The sequence below is a fragment of the Lepidochelys kempii genome, chromosome 3 (assembly GCF_965140265.1).
Source record: "Lepidochelys kempii isolate rLepKem1 chromosome 3, rLepKem1.hap2, whole genome shotgun sequence".
Classification (NCBI taxonomy): Eukaryota; Metazoa; Chordata; order Testudines; family Cheloniidae; genus Lepidochelys; species Lepidochelys kempii.
Genome location: NC_133258.1, coordinates 147429936 through 147448227, shown reverse-complemented (window position 1 = coordinate 147448227; position 18292 = coordinate 147429936). Strand labels below are relative to the sequence as shown.

At 53.0% G+C, this 18292-nt stretch overlaps 1 protein-coding gene across 1 annotated transcript; it reads left to right on the top strand.

The window, feature by feature from the left end:
• Window positions 1-381: 381 nt before the first annotated feature.
• DLK2 (delta like non-canonical Notch ligand 2) lies at window positions 382-18260 on the top strand. The gene is made up of 7 exons (XM_073336688.1): window positions 382-434; window positions 3902-4059; window positions 7077-7178; window positions 9618-9681; window positions 13865-13995; window positions 15176-15320; window positions 15954-18260. The coding sequence occupies exons 1-7, from the start codon at window positions 382-384 to the stop codon at window positions 16729-16731; spliced, it is 1431 nt and encodes a 476-aa protein (XP_073192789.1). The 3' UTR covers window positions 16732-18260.
• The last annotated feature ends 32 nt before the right edge of the window (window positions 18261-18292 follow it).

The following is an 18292-nucleotide window of genomic DNA, read 5'->3' as shown; positions in this document are numbered from 1 at the left end:
CAAGTGTCACCTCATGTACCCAGATGGCACTCACTCAGTGCCACGGCTCTCACGCTTGAGAGGAACAGAATGGAGAACCCGGGGTCCTGTATTACTTACTGCAATCTAAGCCCATCTCCCCCTCTTACAGATCCTGGTGAGTTGTATGTACACGCACACGCTGATCTTAACATGGAGTGCTTCTCATTATATGGGTACACACACATTCACTCTGTCAGAGCAGACACACACACTGATGCCACCACGGCTACACAAATACATAACACACACACTCAGTCCAGCAGCACACACAATGCCACTGGCACTCAGAGGTCCTTATCACTCAAACTAAGAAAAATACAATGTAATTGTATGGGACCCTGTTCCCATAGTGGCCTCGCAATGCCCAGCAGTCAGTCCCAGGGCAATATCACAATAAGAGCATGTGAGAACAGGTGAGGACAGGGAACAGGGAGAGATGCGAAGAGTGAGTAATAGCAAGCGCCTGCTACACCAGGGTAGTGTCCGAGGAAGCTGGTGCAGGCAGTACCATTTGAAGGAGGAGGAGGGAGGGAGGTGAGAAGCCTAAGCCCCATAGCAAAGGTGCTAGCAGTGCCAGGCGCTGCCTGGGCTTGGCAGAGCAGAGGGAGCAAGTGGGGATATTGGGCAATGGTCAAAGAAGATTGAACAGCAAGGGAGTTCTTCCTGTTCTTTTAGCAGTGCCAGCCAGGGAGGGAGAGCTCTCCTTCTGCTTTTAGCAGAGGAAGGGGAGATGTACTCTCCTCCTCACTGCTCCCCTTTACTGTAATGCCTAGTATCAAGAGAGGTAGGGTCACACTTGTAGACTGAGTCGGAACACAAAGGGCCTTGAAGAACAGTGCCTTCCATGACTAGGTCTCCTAGGCGCTATGATAATACAACTACTACTACAAAGATGAGGCTAGTGACTTTGCAGAAGATGGAGAACCAGTGAAGGCATCCCAGGATAGAGCTGGAGCAGTTCTGTTCCATGCACATCTGAGCAGATGGCTGAAGCATCCTGAAGAGACTGAGGTATGGATCTGAGGGGCCTCTGGAGACCATGGAAATGGGTGCTCATGCACCTGACTTGTGAAGGGAGCGATTCAGCAAAGAAGGTCTAGAAGATAGATTGAGGTGCAACAGTTTGCTCAGAGACTAGGGGAACTTAGGGCCAAGAGGAGAAAAGAGACCAGTGAGAAGGGAGGTGGTTGAATTGTGGTTACAGCTGAGCATCCTTCTCTATCCAAGAGGGAAGGTGTCTGTCTTGTTGATGTTTGAGTGGAGCAAGTTAAGAGCCAGGTGTCACCGTGTGTGACAAAAGGGGAGGGAGATGCAAGGAGAGGGAGTTGAGGGTGATTAGCATAAAAGCAATAGTTGAGGTAAGTGAAATGATGTGCCCAAGTTGGAAGGGGTGGATAGAGAAGAGAATGGTGTCTTGTATGACAGACATATGAGGCACAGTTATAGAGACAGGTGAGATCCCAGGTAGGGAGGGAGCAGAGACGCCAGCCTGAAGTCCAAGAGGGATGTGTAGCCCATGTCAAACGCGACACTGAGGTCAAGTGTGAGGGAGCCCTAGACAACAGAGGGGAGGAGGAGAGTGCCTGAGGAGGGTGCTTTCAGTGCTCTGGAGTTCAAATTGAAATGGACCAAGGATGCTGTGGGCACTAAGGGTGTTGCAGAGATGATTTTCAAAAGTATTTTGCTTTGAAGAGTACATTTGATCTGGGGCCACACTTGACAGCAGTGGGGTCAAAAGTGATTTCTTGAGGAGCACTGCAGCTATGAGTGTGGTAGGGATAGAGCTGCCAAGAAATGAACGGACGATCATAGTGCTGGCAGAGAGAGCCAGAGTGGAGAGGACAGGGCCTGAGAGAAGGTAGTCAGATGTGATGAGCGTGGATATGGTGATTTGGGAGGATTGGGAGACAGGAAGCGCGGAATTAGTGGCTGTGTGCTTTTGTTAACTGATGCAGTTCTGGAGTGGTAGGAAGTGGCAAACTCTGGGCAAGAGGTGAGGGGAAGAGGAGAAAGTGGGCAGGTGGCGGAGCAGATTGGTAATGCTGAAGAGTGAAACTTGCCAGGGCCTTTGGATGTTACACAGCAATAGACAGGAAGGTGCCTTCCTGGGTTGGAGAGAGGCCTTGCAGAGGACTAGCTGTTCTGTCTATGTCTGATGAAGAAAGCTTTGGGGCACCAGTACCTCTCCAAGTGATCTCTTAAGGGCTTAGAGCTTATCCATGTAATGGAAGGTTCGGGAGGAGCAAGGAAATGTAGAGTTTTTAGAGAGGCAAGTTGGTTTGGAGATGCAGACAGAACAAACAATCAGATGCTCCCCAGGAGTCCTTGTCACCACACATAAAGATCCTTGTTATACACGCACACGCAGACACAAGCAGTCAGCTGACTGAAGATGGGACTGACACACCAGTAAGCTTCCTGGAGATCCTTGCCGTCTTGAGTGGATGGAGAAGAAGAAGTTGGTTAATGGCTTGTGGATGGTATGAAGAGGAGGGCTGGGATTCACAGAGCATTCAGATTGCTTTTCTGATGGGAGGTGACTGTCAGAATTACTCTGTCTCTGCTTTAAGCAATGGACTATCCCTTGGGGTGAAAACTGGAAGAGCTTGCAGGGCAGCCTTTAAACTAGACAGGAAGGGGCTGAAGGAGGAGCTTTTACTTAATTCAGATAATTTTGCATGTACTTTCAATATAAACATCAAAATAGAAGATGGAGACATTTTTCAAGAGATGATTGATAATGGCGGAAATGAGCACTGATGTATGAAAAGGTATGCAGAAAAAAGCAGCAAGTGTGAGCAGGAAGACTTGATCAAGGCAGGCCTAGATAATGCAGTGATTAAAATGTGGCATCTTTGTGTGGTTGATTCACACAAGGACTTCCAATGTTGCTCCTGTTGCTGGAGCGGTACTGGTGCTAGTGCCACTGGGAGAAGGAGAGAAATGCCAGAGAAGCCAAGACCCTGCTGTGTTAGGGGAGTCTCTTGCCCCATTCTCCATGTGGATCTGAAGCTGCTTGCAGTCCTTGGTTCTCATCTTCCACTCTCAGCAGGAAGCCTGGGTTGGTGTCTCTGCTGGTCAGTCTCCATGAAGCAGATTTTGGCTGGCTGCCAAGCAATATGTGCGTAGTTAAAATCTCCATGACCACTGACCAGCATCCTGTGGCATGGGGCAACCCAAGAGTTGTCCTGGGGGTTTCTCCTTGTTTCACGTCTGTTTCTCCAGCCCTTGGTACTGGTTCCTGGCACCCAGTGGTTTCTCCTTCCTTGGCTTTTCATTCCTTGTATCCTTCCCCCCCAGACGTCATTCCCCACTTCCTCTCCTCACTCATATGGGACGGTAGCACCCCATCAGTGGGAAGGGGTTGTCTATTCAGCCCTGCACTCCCTTTCAGTGTTTCCTGGGCAGACCCTAGAGGGCTCCAGTGCCATTCCAGATCACAGGGGGATCCTCCCCCCAGGACTGGGACAGAGCTAGGGGGCTCGGGCTCTGTAACAGGGCACTCTCCTCCCTCCTCCTCTCCCCTGCTCCTGCTTTGCAGTGGTGTGTGGCTGCCCCCCACCCCCTAGGTGAGCAAGCACAGGGACAAAAACCTTGGGGCAGATTCTGCGGGGGAGGCCGGAGGGGGAAGATCTCCTGGGAGGGGGCAGGGAGGCGTCAGCCCAGCTCTCGGCTCAGGCAGAGGCGGCTTCCCAGCTGCCAATCGGGCTGGAGCAGGTGAGAGGTGAGTGGGGCAGGGCAGGGGGCTGCCTGCGGCTGGGGGCTCTGGGTTTCCTGGCTCCCGCTCGCCGTCGGGCTGCGGGAGGCGGCATGTCCCGGGGAGGGCGCAGGGATGTGCAGCCACACGCAGCCCCTGGCAGCCGGCCTGAGCGCACGGCAGCGGCGGGAGGAGCAGCCGGAGCGGGGAGCCTCGCAGCAGCTCCGCAGCCCTGCGCCTCCCGAACCCCCCGCAGCCGGGCCGGGCCGGGCATGGCAGCCCCCCTCCGCCGCTCCCCGAGTTAGACCCCGGGAGCCAAAGGAGCCGCTGCGATCGCCGAGGTGAGGAGGCGGGAGGCGGGCAGGACCGGCGCGGGAGATCAGGGGGCGGCCTGCGGGCTGGGGAAGGAGTAGGGGGCGGTGGGTTGGGTGCGGGGCCGCGAGGGGAGGGAGGGAGGATCCGGCTGCCTACGGAGGAGGCGAGCAGGCAGCTGCGCGGAGGGCAGGAGCCGGCAGAGGTGCTGCCCCACCGCCAGCTGGAGTCCAGGCTCTCGGTGCCCGGCGGCCTTTGCTGGCTGGCTGGCTGGCTGGCGGGCGGGGGGGAGGCGCCCCCTGCCGGGCCGGGCGCCTGGGGAGGGGGATGTGGCTGAGGTGAGGCGGGGGCAGCACGTGTCTGCACTAAGCGAGCCCCTTGCAGCTGGCTCGGGGGGAGGAATGGAGGCGTCTGCAGCGATCTCGGAGACCTGGCTCCCAGGTCCCTCTCTTCTCGCTCCATCCCGCGGGGCAGAGCCGTTCTGGGCTGGGGGTCAGGCTGGATGCAGAGACCCTGCCTGAGTGCACAGGAGTCAGGGGGCTAGGCAGGGCTGACAGTGCTCCTCTCCCCAAAGCACTGAACCTCGAGGGGTGCACCCCAAGGGGCACCACCCCCTGCACACTCCTTGCTGCCCAGGGGAGATCGGGCCCTGGCCTCAAAGAGCCAGAACCTGGAGCTTGAGCAATATCAGGATGTGCCAGAGAGAGATTCAGGGCCATCCCCTCCAACAGCATCTGGGGGCAGGGGACAATCCTCCTACTTTGCTCTGAGGTGGTTGCTTTTTTCAGCTGATCCACTTTGTGCTCTGCCTTCATTTACAGCTAGTTTAGTTTAGCTCCCTCTCCCAGAAAAGAGAGAGCTGTAGGGAGCCCGTGCGCCCCCACCTCCAAAGTGTGACGCTCGCCTAGTGAGCAAACTCGTGTGTCTGTGAAGTCAATGCTAAGGAAGCAGAGAGGTCAGGAGGGCAGCTCTAGGTGGGGAGTGGAGCTTAGAGGTGTAAGTCATAGCCCCTGGAAACCCCAGCCACCAACCCCCCCAGTAACCGTCAGCCACCAATCCCCCCATCCACCAATTCACCCAGAACCCGCTGATCTGGTAGCCCACAGAATCCCTACTCAGCAAGCCTAATAAATACATGAGTACAGTATTGAAAGGAGAAAGTTCCTTCAGTTCATGAGAGTGACCTAGGGCTTGGAATAAAGACCTAGCCCCAGTCCAAATACTGCTCATACTGCCTTTGCATTGTCAGAACACCTTATGTTTATTTAGAGCCTTTAATCCCAAAGGCTCGCACGGTCTCTGCATGCTGCCTCCCCACTAGTGCTGGAAGGTTCTACCTGAGCTGCAGGTACAGCGTTGGGAATAATGTCCACATTTTGATGGTCATGCCTCAAACTGGGACACTTCATGAGAAATCTAAGGGAAAATGACCTTTTCAATGACATGTGGTATGAGGCTCAGCTCCTAATGGCCCCGGAGGAGCAGGCTGCCAACTGTTCAATCATAATCCCTAAATTATTTTATAAGATTCACAGGAATCACTTCACCCTCGCCTGAAATGCAGCAGCTGTTCAACAGCTCACACCAACACTACATAGCACTTTAGGACAGGAAGTGAAGGAGAATCCTGTGCCCAAATGTAAACTGCAAGGGGGAATTCAGGGAGGTAGAATGTAATTATCTGTGGTGGAATTTGGTCAGGCTAATCAGAAGTGCCATGGGACTTGTAATGGCCACAGGTGGTTAGAATCTTTGTTCTGCAACTCATTTGAATGATGCTTCTAGCAGCACCGTACCTCTAAGACAACAGGACAGTCCAGACTCAGACCAGCCCGCTGCTGAGGTACCAGTGTCACTTCCTGAAGAGTCTGTCCGCTGCCTGAATCCTAGGAAGTCTCCCATCCAAGCATTAGCTCAGCCCAGCACTGCATTGCTTGCAAGCCACCCTTAAGGTAGAAGAGCCCCTGTCCTTCCCATCCACATGTTTGGGTAGAGTCCCTCCATATGCTCATCATTCTCCTAGGAAAATTGCCTGGCCCTTCTGATCTGGTTATATTTCTTTCCCTATTGTGTCAATTGCTTGCCCATAACAGTCCCAATGTGCCCCAGAAAGCTATGAAGGAACAAGGCCTTTTTGGGAAGTAGTAGTGCTGCTCCAGGAGGGCAAGCAGTGGATGGAAAATAAATGGCCTCAGAAACATTGGAGCTACCAGTGGCGCTGCAGGAAGACAGGAGAAACAGGAAAGAATGAACTACAGTTAATTAGGAAGGGAATCTTTGCTTTTGCTTCTTTAAGCTTTAACCCCAAATCTAGGGGCTTTTACCCCACTCCCATGTCCTGCAAATGTTGCTCCTGGCAGTACTGACCGCCTGCCAGAGTTGGAGGGATTTATTTTCCTCCCTCCCCCTTTTGAGTCTGGCAGAGACAGAAGCAATTTCCCTGCTTAGCCATCAGCTTTATTAGGTTTGCTAGCTGCAGCTCAGAGTCTAGTGAGAGGACATAAAGTCACCAGCTCTACATCTGAGTGCAGTTGGCTGCACTGATTGCAGAGGCAGTGAGGACTGAGAAGCAATCTCCTCAGCACAGCCTGAGCTGCACCTCAGAGTGTGTCACCTGTCCATTCAGACTGCAGTTAAGATGCATTGGTAGAGTCATGTGGGTGATCTCAGTATTGAATAAAAATGGGTATGGTTCCCCTATGCTGGGGAAGTGGGATTGCTGGAGGGGAAGGCTGAGATACATGGATGGGCTCCAGTTTAATATCCTTAGTCATTATATACAGTACACAGATATAATTCTGCTTTATACATTTAAAGGAGGCTGTTTGGACCCTGGAGCGCTGGTTGTCCCCATGAGAGGAGGTAGCCCAGAAAGACCTGGTAGAGAGATGTAGTGAGAATGTGACAAGTGGACAATCCTTGTAAAAATGCATGTGAACTTAGAGAAATAGGATGATGGGGAGAAAGGGATGTGTGAAGCAACCCAACAAGGCTGCAGGGGGGTGGGTGTAGGGTTTTTCTGACTGTTCTCTTTATGTCTCTGTAGGTGTTCATCTCGGTGGGGCCACATTGACCATGCTTAGAAGTTTCTGTCTTCAGCTCATGTCCTTGGTTTGGATCCTCTTGGCCCATCACCATCTTGCCCAAGGTGGGACTCAGTAGACATGTGTCTTTCTCCTGTGTCCATCCTTCCAAACCCACTTTGGTGCTCCTGAAGTCTCCTCACATCACTGTTGTCCAGCAAAAGGAAGCTGATCCGACAGATGAGAGCAGCGGCTCTGCTTAGCCAGTAGGCGTACTGTGCATGACTGGCTGCTTTCCAGAAGTGTTATATCAGTGCAGTGCTAGGCAATGCCCAAAGGGACAGAGGGTAGGACTCCCTTGGGCTGCATAGGGAGCTCACTCACTTTCTATAAAAATGGCTGGATTATGGTAATGGACACAAAAGTTCCAAGAGGCAGGGAAAGGCAGGAGGAGTGCAAAACTCCAACTTGGATCCTGAATTTGCCCTAGTTAAGTGGTGAAGCCACAAAGCACCCACCATTGCAGAGTGCTTATAGACATGAAACAAGATAGTACTCAGCCACAGGCTGAATTGGCCCCTCATGCTGCTCCAGATTAGCCATGGCACATTATGGGAGTTTCTGGTCTTGGTCTGGGCCAGAGGGAGTCTGCCTCCTGCTTGCAGTGAAGGCCGTTAGGATGCAGTGAGGAGAACACGCCATCCCCTCTGACTTCTCATGTTCCAAAAGTCTCTTTTGCTGGCAGCCTGATATAAGCTCTGCTGATGGGATTCGAGATTCAGCACAGGCCAAGGGGAGATGGACTCAATCAGCTACCAGTCCTCCATCTCCAAGATGGGGGCTGAAGGAGGCTCAGTCCCCGAGATAAGAGGTCCAATTTCCTGATATTTGCTTCTGCTCTCCCATTCCTACCCCATGCGGGTCTCTCTTCCTGCTCTCTTTGTCTGACTCCAGCCCATGTTTCAGGTGTGCAGTGACACCTGCTGGACAGGGGGCAGGATGAGAAGCTGTTTGCTTTGTTCTTGCCTCTGGCTCTCAAAGCCTAAGAGTAACAATGATGGGGAGTGGAGCTCCCCCAGCTTGTCCCAGCCACAAGACTATGTGGGACTGAGCGCTCTAGACTGAGTCTAATGGCCACTTCTGAGCCCTGGAAAGCCATGTCTCAGTGATAATCAGTGAATAGGAAGAAGAGAGCAGGTGACCCGAGAGGGAGAGGCAGAGAGCAATGAACAGGAGGGAAGAGGGCTGGAGATGAAAGGAGACACCTGACTGAAGAAAGGAGGCCAGTGTTGGAGAGGAGGAGCAGCGCGGTCAGGCCATGGCTCAGTTACAGCCTTTGGGGCCTTTAAATAAATAAACAGAACTTGACACCTGTCAGGTAATAATGCCCCACTCTTGCCTTCCTCTCTGCAATAGAGTGAGGGATTGTTACTCAGAGCCTGGCCTTGGCAGAGCCTCGCAGCATAGCACTCTGAAAGCATCTGCAGCCCTAGGGATAGAGGCCCTGCTGGGGACTGAGACGGTGCCAGTCCAGCCTCACTCACCTCACATCCTGGGGAAACTTGGCTTTTCCCAAAGGACACAAATGTTTAGAATCTTTAGAATAGAAGGAATCCTTCTCAAGGCCCTTAAGCTCCTCACATTTCTGCTCGGAAGCTAATCCTAGACTTTACTATCATTATTATTTATTATATTATAGTAGCACCTGGAGGCCCCAGTAGGATGAGTCCCTATTGGGCTGGGTGCTGTAAACCCACAAGTAATACATATTCCCTCCCAGAACAGCCACAGTCTTAGGAAAAAAGAAAAGGAGGACTTGTGGCACCTTAGAGACTAACCAATTTATTAGAGCATAAGCTTTCGTGAGCTACAGCTCACTTCTTCAGATGCATATCGTGGAAACTGCAGCAGGCTTTATATATACACAGAGAATATGAATGGGTTAGTCTCTAAGGTGCCACAAGTCCTCCTTTTCTTTTTGCGAATACAGACTAACACGGCTGTTACTCTGAAACCAGTCTTAGGAAAGTGCCACAGACAGGGTGAAGGACATGATCCCAATATGTAATTTTCAAGCACATTGTTAGTTTTCTGAACAAAGACGCAGTGTTTCAGCCACCTACCTGCTGTGTCTTGTCACAGCCCTAGATTGTGAGCTCTCTGGAGCAGGGATTGTCTTGTTTATACAGCACCTAGCACACCAGTGCCCCTAATTCTTGATTGGGGTCCCAAAATGCTGTTGTCATACAAGTACTACCTGTTTCTGTGCACCTGCTCCTCACTGTCTGATCCTTCCCTGTGCAGATGGTCTCTTGTAAAGCCCTCACACCCCATGCGGTAGTGACATAATGAGGGGCAGTCAGAGATAAATGAAGGAGGGGGAAGTGAGCACTTGCAAGATAAAAGGGATATATCGCCCCAGGGCCCTCAGCGTGGATAGATCTGACCTAATAGGGGCCCTTGGCATGAGCAGTTCTGGAACCCTGGGGCTTGCATGCACTGGTTTATGCTTGCTTTTCTGACCTCCTTGTGCACTAACTCCCACTCTCTGCCCTGTCCTGCAGGTGATGACTGCAGTGAGCACTGTAACTTGGCCCACGGCTGCTGTGACCAGGACGGCAAGTGCAGGTATGGTGTCTGGAATTCCAGTGTGGGTGCATTTCAACTTTAACCATTCCTGGGACAGCTGATCTCTCGCTCCATGCACTGTTTCCCTGGGACATCCAAACCCTTTCCTAGGTCAAAGAACGCAAAGGGACTCATCCTACTCAACTCATCCAGATCTCAGTCCCCAGGGTCCAAGAGTCACATACTCCAGCCAACTGGATGGACCACCCTCGTTGTGGGAAAGGGTTGTGGGCTTTGCTTCAATGCCTTTAGATCCCACCTGAAGCCAACAAACTTGCACAGTTCTGCAGAGGCAAAGTGGCCCCTATAATCTCAACAGCAGTCTGATAGGCAGCACAGCAGTGTGAGAGACACTAGGGATCCTCAGGGCTTAGATATTACAGTGATGGGTATCCTAGACAGAGAACGATAGCCACCCAGACAGCAGGAAAAGGTTAATTGTAAGCTGCTTTAGACTCTGAGCTCTTTGGGGCAGAGACTGTCTTTCTGTGGGTGTGCAATGTGGGTACTTGCAGAACACATAACATACATGATAACAGAAGGCCACAGTAGCGTTGACACCCACAACAGAAAGAGCAGCATTAGCTAGAATCCTGGCTTAGGGTTCAGTTATAACAGTGTCACTGGAGCCGTACTCTCTCTGTGCTACTTGTTTCAGGTGGGAATGGGGGAACCCACTGTGGCTCAGTTCTGTAGTGATGGCCTCTAAGACAGTGATGTGGCTGGTTTCAGGGGTGGCAGGTTTGTATAATTTTTGGTGATGCCCAGAACAGGTTCAAGTCATGCTCCCCTCCCCCGCCCCACCTCCCTAAGGGTCTGGGAGGGCGTTTGGGTGCGGGCTCTAGGCTGGGACAGAAGGTGGGCTCTGGGAGGGAGTTGGGATGCAGGGGAGGGGTTGGGGCAGGAGGAGTGGGTGCAGGGGATGGGCTCTGAGAGGGAGTTTTGGGTGCGGGGGATGGGCTGGTGCAGGAGGGGGCTCAGGGCTGGGACTGAGGGTTGGGGTGCAGGATGGTGAGGGCTCTGGGATGGGGCAGGGCTGAGGCTGAGGAGCTTGGGGTGCAGACAGGCTGCCTCGGGGCTAGGGCCAGGGAGGAGGACTCCCCCCAACCCTCTCCTCCACTGGTACTGCCCCTCACTGTAGCCTCACTGGGGGTGGGGTATGGGGCTGCTGCTTGCCCAGCATGGGGCAGGAACAGTGACTGTGGGCGGGGGGGGGGGAAGGGTGTCACAACACTTACCCAAGCCCCAGCTGCTCAGGTCCAGGAAGCCCCCTCATCTCCCCTGTGGTTGCTGGAGGGGGAGGGAGCTGCCATCACATGTGGCTTCCTCCCCTGCTGCAACCTCCTGCCCCACACCATAGTCCTGCAGGGCAGGATCACAGGGTCAGACACTCAAGGAAGCCCTAGCAGCTGCTCAGGTGAATGAGGTCCAGACGTATCCCGGCTGGAAACCCACTCTGGGTCACCTCCCGGTGGGTGGCAGGGGAGGGGAGGGCTGGGCTGCCAATAATGTGTGCACCTCCTCAGGTGCAGCAGCAGCCAGCTGCCGCAGGCCTGCTCTTGTGCTGTAACCTAGCCTCAGGCAGCAGCAGCAGCCGGCAGGGCAGGTGAGGGAGAGCAGCGCAGAGCGGCAGGGCAGCCCCCAGCTTTCAATCAGGCAGGGACGCTCTGGGGCCCGGGGGGAGGCACGCGGGGAGGCACGCGGGGGGGTGGCAGGCAGGGGCCAGGCCGGGGAAGAGACCTGGCTCCAAACATTGGTGGAGCTGGGCCCCTGGCCTTGAATATTCCTGGAGCCCGGGCACCACAGACCCATGTAACTCGCTGCCCCTGGCTGGTTTGGGGCACAAGAGGTGGCAAGGGCAAGTCAAGGGTGCTGTGCTAGTCAGGATGGTGGTCTTGCTGCCTGTTATTGAGGTGGTTACAGAGGTGTTAGTTACTGCCTTCCCTTTTCAGGTCACCCTTGTTCTCTGAATCCTCCTACAGCTTGGCAGCCTCTTCTCCCCATCATCTGGTTCTCAGAGAGACTCTCTGGCTAGCCTGTGCTAGCTCTGGCTGCCTCTGTCCGGACTTTCATTGCCCAGATGTGGAGAAGCTCAGAGCTCCTGCTATCTTGCTGGAGCCTATTGGGATTGTAGGCGCTGCATTGAGTTTGTGAGGTTTAATTCTGTGATACGTTTTGAGTCCGATTCTTATATCTTCCCTGCTCTGTCACCTCAGCTCAGTTCTACTTTAATCCGGGTGCTCTCTTTCTCGGACACATCTCTTCTTTCCCCATTGGGGAGTCGGGCACTGTCCAATCAGGGAACACTTACAATCAATGCCCACTGTCCTGTTAGGTCCAGAATGCTGCTGTGTACTGCAGTGACTGGTTTCTCCATCACACTCTTATGGTGAGCTTGTAGAATAAGGTAATACTATACATGGATCCCATCTGGCATACTGTACATGGCTTCACATCTGGATTATTGTGCAGTGCCTTGAGTCCCACAATTCAGGAAGTGTGATGGGGTGTTCATCCCACATGTGCTGGGCAAGGGTTAATATGGGCCTGAGAGACCAATTAACCTGCCTGCTCATACTTGGAGGGTAGGCCAGGCATAATTAGAGATAAAGCCCAGCTGGGGGAAGAGCAGGGCTTGTTTCTATAAAGAGCTGGGTGAGCCCAGTTGGGGAGGAGAGACCCAGAGGAGAGGAGGTAGAAAGTTTCTGCTCTAGGAAGCAGCCTGACAGGAGGCTGAGAAGCAGGGCAGGCTGGTTGGCTACTGCAGGAGTGAGCTGGAAGCCAACTGGAGACAGGGACCCTGAGGTGTTATAGCCTGCCAGAACCCCTGAGGGAGGGAAGGGAGGAAGGAATGTGCTGCTCCCTGGACAGTGGGTTGTTCAAGGCATAGGAATCTGACAAGGTATGGGGACAATCTGTAGGAGATGAGGCAAATTTGTGAGGAAGAGGCAGCCAGCTGAGGGCTGAAGATTTGGTTTTGTTGATATTTCTTTTGTTCTTTGGTAAAGGACTCTATGGCCCTGGGAAGGGCAGAAATTTTCAAATTGTCCTCGCCCTCTGGTCAGACCAATCTTATAGCTGGAGTAGGCCAAAGGACAGTGAGGGGAAACTGAGGCAAAAGTTGCTGCAATGCCAGAGCCAGAGAGGAGGGGGTGAGTTGAGCTGGTAGCTTTGTTGCAGGAAGGAAATGGACACATTATACTAGTAAAAAGAAAGCAACAAAATGTACAAAGCTACGGGGCCCTGGGGGGAATTCTGCATCCCTGATGGTGTCTGTCACCTGCCCTTTAGCTTGGCTGGAAGGGTACAGGCATTTTCTTTCTGTCTAATTTGATACTTGGATACAGAGCAGATTACTGGGAGGAGGACAATGTGGACTAGCAATTAAAATCAAGGCTGTTAGCCAAACGTCTGGGGTTCTGTTACTGGCTCTGCCTCTGCCACCCTATGTAGCCTTGTTGGGTAAATCTTTTCTTCTCTGCCTCAATTCCCACATCTGTAAAATGCAGATAATATTTACCTCCATCCCTTGGGAGGAGTGAGGCATTAAATGTTGGGAAAGGGCTTTGATGCTGAAGTGTGTGAAAGCATGTGCTGAGTGCTGCTACTCCAGCTTTTATGGGAGAAAATAAATGCGGTAGTAGCGGTCGACATGTATGCACACAATGTCACTACAGCCATGTTACCAGACCAGGCATATGTTTACGCTGCAGTCACGGGTGTGATCGCAGCTCAGTGGACTTACCAGAGCTAGCTTTAAGTGATGCTGCGGCGTGATGGGCTAGCTGTAGAGGAATTACCCACGGTTCCAGGAATACTTACGCTGCCGGCACTGCCCTGGCTTTACTGCTTCTGGGACCCAAGCTGGCTACAATAAAGCTTGCTTGGGTACATCTACACCAGCTACAATTACACCTCATGATTAGAGTGTAGACATGCCCAGGATCTGTCATCTTTGCCTCCTCCCTTGGCCTTGATGGGCTCCCCAGAAGAAGCAATTTTCTGCCTCCTGGGGGCGCTTTGAGAGAAGACTTTCCAAGCACCCCACACACCTATAGCAAGCGCAGGACGGTGTGTGAAGATAGGCTTACGTAAGCCATCGCATAATCCACTTCTTGTCCATACTGTGCTACTATTGGGGAGGCTGCTGTGCTCGGACTGACCCTCCTGTATCCTCTTGCAGGTGCGATCCAGGCTGGGAAGGAGAGTACTGCGAGGAGTGTGTGCGGATGCCGGGCTGTCTCCATGGTACATGCCATCAGCCTTGGCAATGCATCTGTCACAATAGCTGGGCTGGCAAGTTCTGTGACAAAGGTAGGTCCCACCAGCTGGACAGGAATCCAGCTTGCTTCAGCAAAGGGTTCAGTGACTGGTAACTTGTTTACAATAAAGATCTCCAGGTGGGGAAAATGTGGTGGGGGGGAGGGTCCAAGTGCCCTGCAAAGCAAGGGAGGGGAATGTGGAGGGCACAGGGATTCGAGGCACCAGGTGTCAATCCAGCTGCCTGAGCGTATCCCCCATGAGATTCTGTTTTTTACCCTTTCACGATTAGGGTAGGAGCCCAGCACACATTCCCTAAATGAAAGGTTGATGTTGCTGTTTAGGTGACCAGCGTTTTCTCATTGTGATGCTTGCATGGGAGGCTGGGGTCTTACCTTTCTGTCAGAGATTTGGCCCATCCCTTTTCCTTTCTACAGAAGGTGGTCAGGCTGCTGGGCTCTGATTCCCAGTTTGCAGGGCCCCTGATGCTGTGACACTGATGGGCCTGAGGCAGTGGCGTTAATGGTATTCACTGGCTTTCCCTCACTGTTGGGTCTGCTGACAGTGCTTTCTATTTCCATCCACACTTTCTGCCTTTGGCAGCCAGCTGGGTGGGAGCCACTCACTCTGTCCACTTCAAATGGAAGTGAGTGATGAAGCAGCTTCGTGGCATAGCTAATCTGCCCTCCAGCTAGGGGTCTCGGGGTTCTGCGCTTCAGGCTGGAGGGTGTTCAGAATGCAGTACGCAGTTATACTACGGCGCTCAGAGCCACAGGGCAGCTAAGGGCCTTCCCTTCTCTGCATCTCGCTTTCCCTGCCATATAGAACAATGTAAAAGTGCGTTGAGAGCTGTCGCTGAAGAGTTTAAGGCCAGATGGGACCACCAGCTTATCCAAACTGTCTGACCCCTCTATACCACAGGCCATTAAACCCTGCTCAGCCACCCCCACTCCAAGCCCAACCACCAGAATTAGACCAAAGTTTTACAGCCCTCAGAAAGCTAAACTACTGTGTGCCACAGGCAGAGAACAGGCGGGACTGAGGTGCTCCAGTGCCTGAGGCAATGACAGGGAACTGACTGAGTTGTACCCCAGTGAGTTCTGTGTAAAAGCCATGCTGCTGGGACTGAGGGAAGCTGCAGCTCATGATTCATCTTTTCCCTTTGGGGTGGGGTTGACAGTTCTTGTTGGCACCAGCTCAGCTTACCAAATGCCTCCCCTTTCTCTCTCCTCAGACGTACACATCTGTGAACATGAGCTCCCCTGCCAGAACGGGGCCGAGTGCGTCTATGACGGGGATGGGGAGTATTCCTGCCTGTGTCCTGAGGGCTTCCATGGGAAGGACTGTGAGCGGAAGACAGGGCCATGTGAGAAGGCAGGGTGAGAGAGAGCGGCAGGGCAGGTGGAGATTACATAAGGCATTAGCTCCAGCTCCTACTCTATCAATCAATAGCCCAGCTTGGATCATTAGCTGTGGATTTCCTTGTTTATGGCACAAAGCCAAAATCTTCCTAGTCTTTAGGGGAGCTTTGGTTTAGCTAACTGTAATGGCAGCTCCCACAGTGGATGGAGTCTGAGCTGTGATCAGAGGAGATTCCAGTCACTCACGGTTAACGCAGTGACCCTGCCTCTGCTTTGCACTCAGGGAAACTTACTGGGAGTCAGCCTTCTCCTTTGTAAGGTTTGGCTTTAGGCTTTTCCTGATGTGGGATTGGCCAGTGACTTGGCCACAATCTCTAGAAGGGTGGGACGTAGCTGGGCTCCAGGTGTGTCTGTGTACGTCCATAGAGACATCTTTGGCGGCCTTTTTCCCCTCTGTGCACAGGGACCCAAACACCTGCCCTTTTCTCTCCCCCGCTTGAGGGTGGAATTCCCCCTTGTGCAGAGACCAAGCACAAGGCCTAGGCACCACTTAAGCCCATGAGTGCATTTCACCCTGAGAATGCAAGTCTATCTGGGTCCAGAGCTATGTCCTATCCAGGCCTGTGATCTGTTCCTGCTCTCTGCCTGCAGGTTTCCATGCAGGAATGGTGGCCAGTGCCAGGACGAGAACGGCTTTGCTAGGAACTTCACCTGCAAGTGCCTGGCTGGCTTTATCGGTGCCCTCTGTGAGAATGATGTAGATGACTGCCTGATGCGTCCCTGTGCCAACGGTGCCACCTGCCATGATGGCTTGAACCGCTTTTCCTGCCAGTGCCAGGTGGGCTTCGAAGGCCGTTTCTGCACCATCAACATTGATGACTGTGCCAGCCGCCCATGCAAAAATGGGGCAAAGTGTTATGATCGCATCAATGATTTTGACTGCTTGTGTCCTGACGGTTTTACTGGCAAAACGTGTGAGGTCTCCACTCCGGAACCGACCTGGGTCACCTTCTACCTGCCTGCTAACAGGGAGAACAACGGTGCTGTGAAAAGCACAACCAGCGAGCATCTCTGGGTCACGCAGCCCGAGCCAGTCAGGACTGTGGTTACTGGGAGGCGGGTTGCCAACCACAGCGAGAGAGCCAGTGGGGGAGGGCTGTTGAAAATTTCTGTGAAAGAGGTGGTGACCCAGCAGGACGCAGGGTTGAGTAAGTCCCAGCTGGTGACCGTGCTGGTGTTTGGGATACTCACAGCTGCGCTGGTCCTGGTGACCATACTGTTAATGCTGCGGAACCGGCAGAGAGGGCGTCAGAGGTCAAACTGGTACCAAAGCCCCTCACAGGCTGCAAGGAAGCTCCAGGAACAAGAATGTCAAGTGGGCATGTTAAATACAGTCATGGTAGAACCCAGGAAGACAACAGAGCTGTGAGGACTCTGGCACTCTTAGAGTGGGGCCCTGCCAGGCAGTCATGCCAATGAACCCTTCACACTACGCCCTGGGAGTCATTCTGGTTGGGTATCTCCAAAGTACTAAAGGTCTTTGGTATAACCTGGTCTGTGAATCAGTGGGGAGGGGGTTTCCACAAGGCAGCGAATTCGTATTTGAAAACAGAACTCTCGAACAGGGTGTGACCAGCCTGTCCTGGATCTAATGCATCTCCATCAACCAGGCGCACCTAGGAGTCCAGAGCAAGGGCTGCGTCCAAACAGCCCACTACTGGAAACGGCAGCACACTGACTTTGTCAGCTAGCACCAGAAGACATTGGTACCATCTTATACTAAACCACGCTAGAAATGAGACTGATCATGGCAGAGCAGAAGAGGGGCATGACCCTCTGAGAAACTCAAACTCTGCCAGGCCCCTGGATGCTTGGTAATTCCTAGTGCTGACACTAGTGCCATCTTTGGCCTACTGTTCACAATGGGGCTAGGGCTTCTGGAGCTGTTGGGCTCTGTGTCTGCCCTTCTGTAGTGCTGTGGGGCTCCCAGCTCTTTCTGGTGGCCATAGTTTGTCTGTTCCAACTGCACAGTCCAAAGGAGTGAGCAAACAGGCTCCCTCCATAGCCTTGAGGTGCTGTGAGCTGGTTGGGAGAGACTCCAGAGGTGGCTTGAGAGCCCATCTTGCCCTGATACCATGTCCCTTCTTGTGAGAGTGTTTTGTACCTTGCTGCTGCTGATCCATCTGTCTTTCCCCCTTTACCAAACTGGTTTGTGTGTCTTCTACTAGTAATGCACAAAGCTCCTTCCGCACCCCAACACATGCTTCTGCTTCCCCACTCGCTGATGGGGAGAGCCAGATGTGTTAAAAACACAGCCATCTCCCCTCCAGTGTTCTGGAGGACTGGGCTGGTCCCTACCACATGCCCCTGCAGGTGGAATTGAATTTGGAGGAGGCTGGAAGTAAGCTCTGGTTGGTTCAGAAGTAGTCCAGCTCCCAGTTCCTGACTGCCTCTCCCAGGCACAGAGCTGGGAGTAAGCTAAAACCAGCCATTGGTGCACCTTTCAGTAGGAAGCACACCTGTCCTGATCCCTAAAACACAGCAGAGGGAATGGGACATTTAACCACGGATCTAGGTAATCTCCTGGCTGGTCCAGTCCAATCACCGGTGACAGATCATTCACTCCCTCCCTGCCAAGGACAGCGTAGGGCTAGACACCATGCCTCAAACAAGGGTGAGAGAGTTTCCCTGTTTCTCACCACTGCCCCACAGCCTTGCTATGTCGTATTCAGGCAGGGTCCACAGAAGCCATGCCACAGCCAAGGTAAAGGAGCTAGAGCCCCAGGTGGAAGGGCGGGCTCCTGCGTGGGAATGAGGCAGAGCAGGCAAAGGGGCTAGAGGGAGAGGAGATTAGGGCTTTACAAGGAAGATTATTTTTTTTAATACACTGATGGATGATGTAACTTTATCAAATAAAATACCAGAACCAGCATGGAGCCTAACAAGCCCACAAGCAGAGCCCTTTGCCGGTGGTTTTCTCTCTTCTGCCC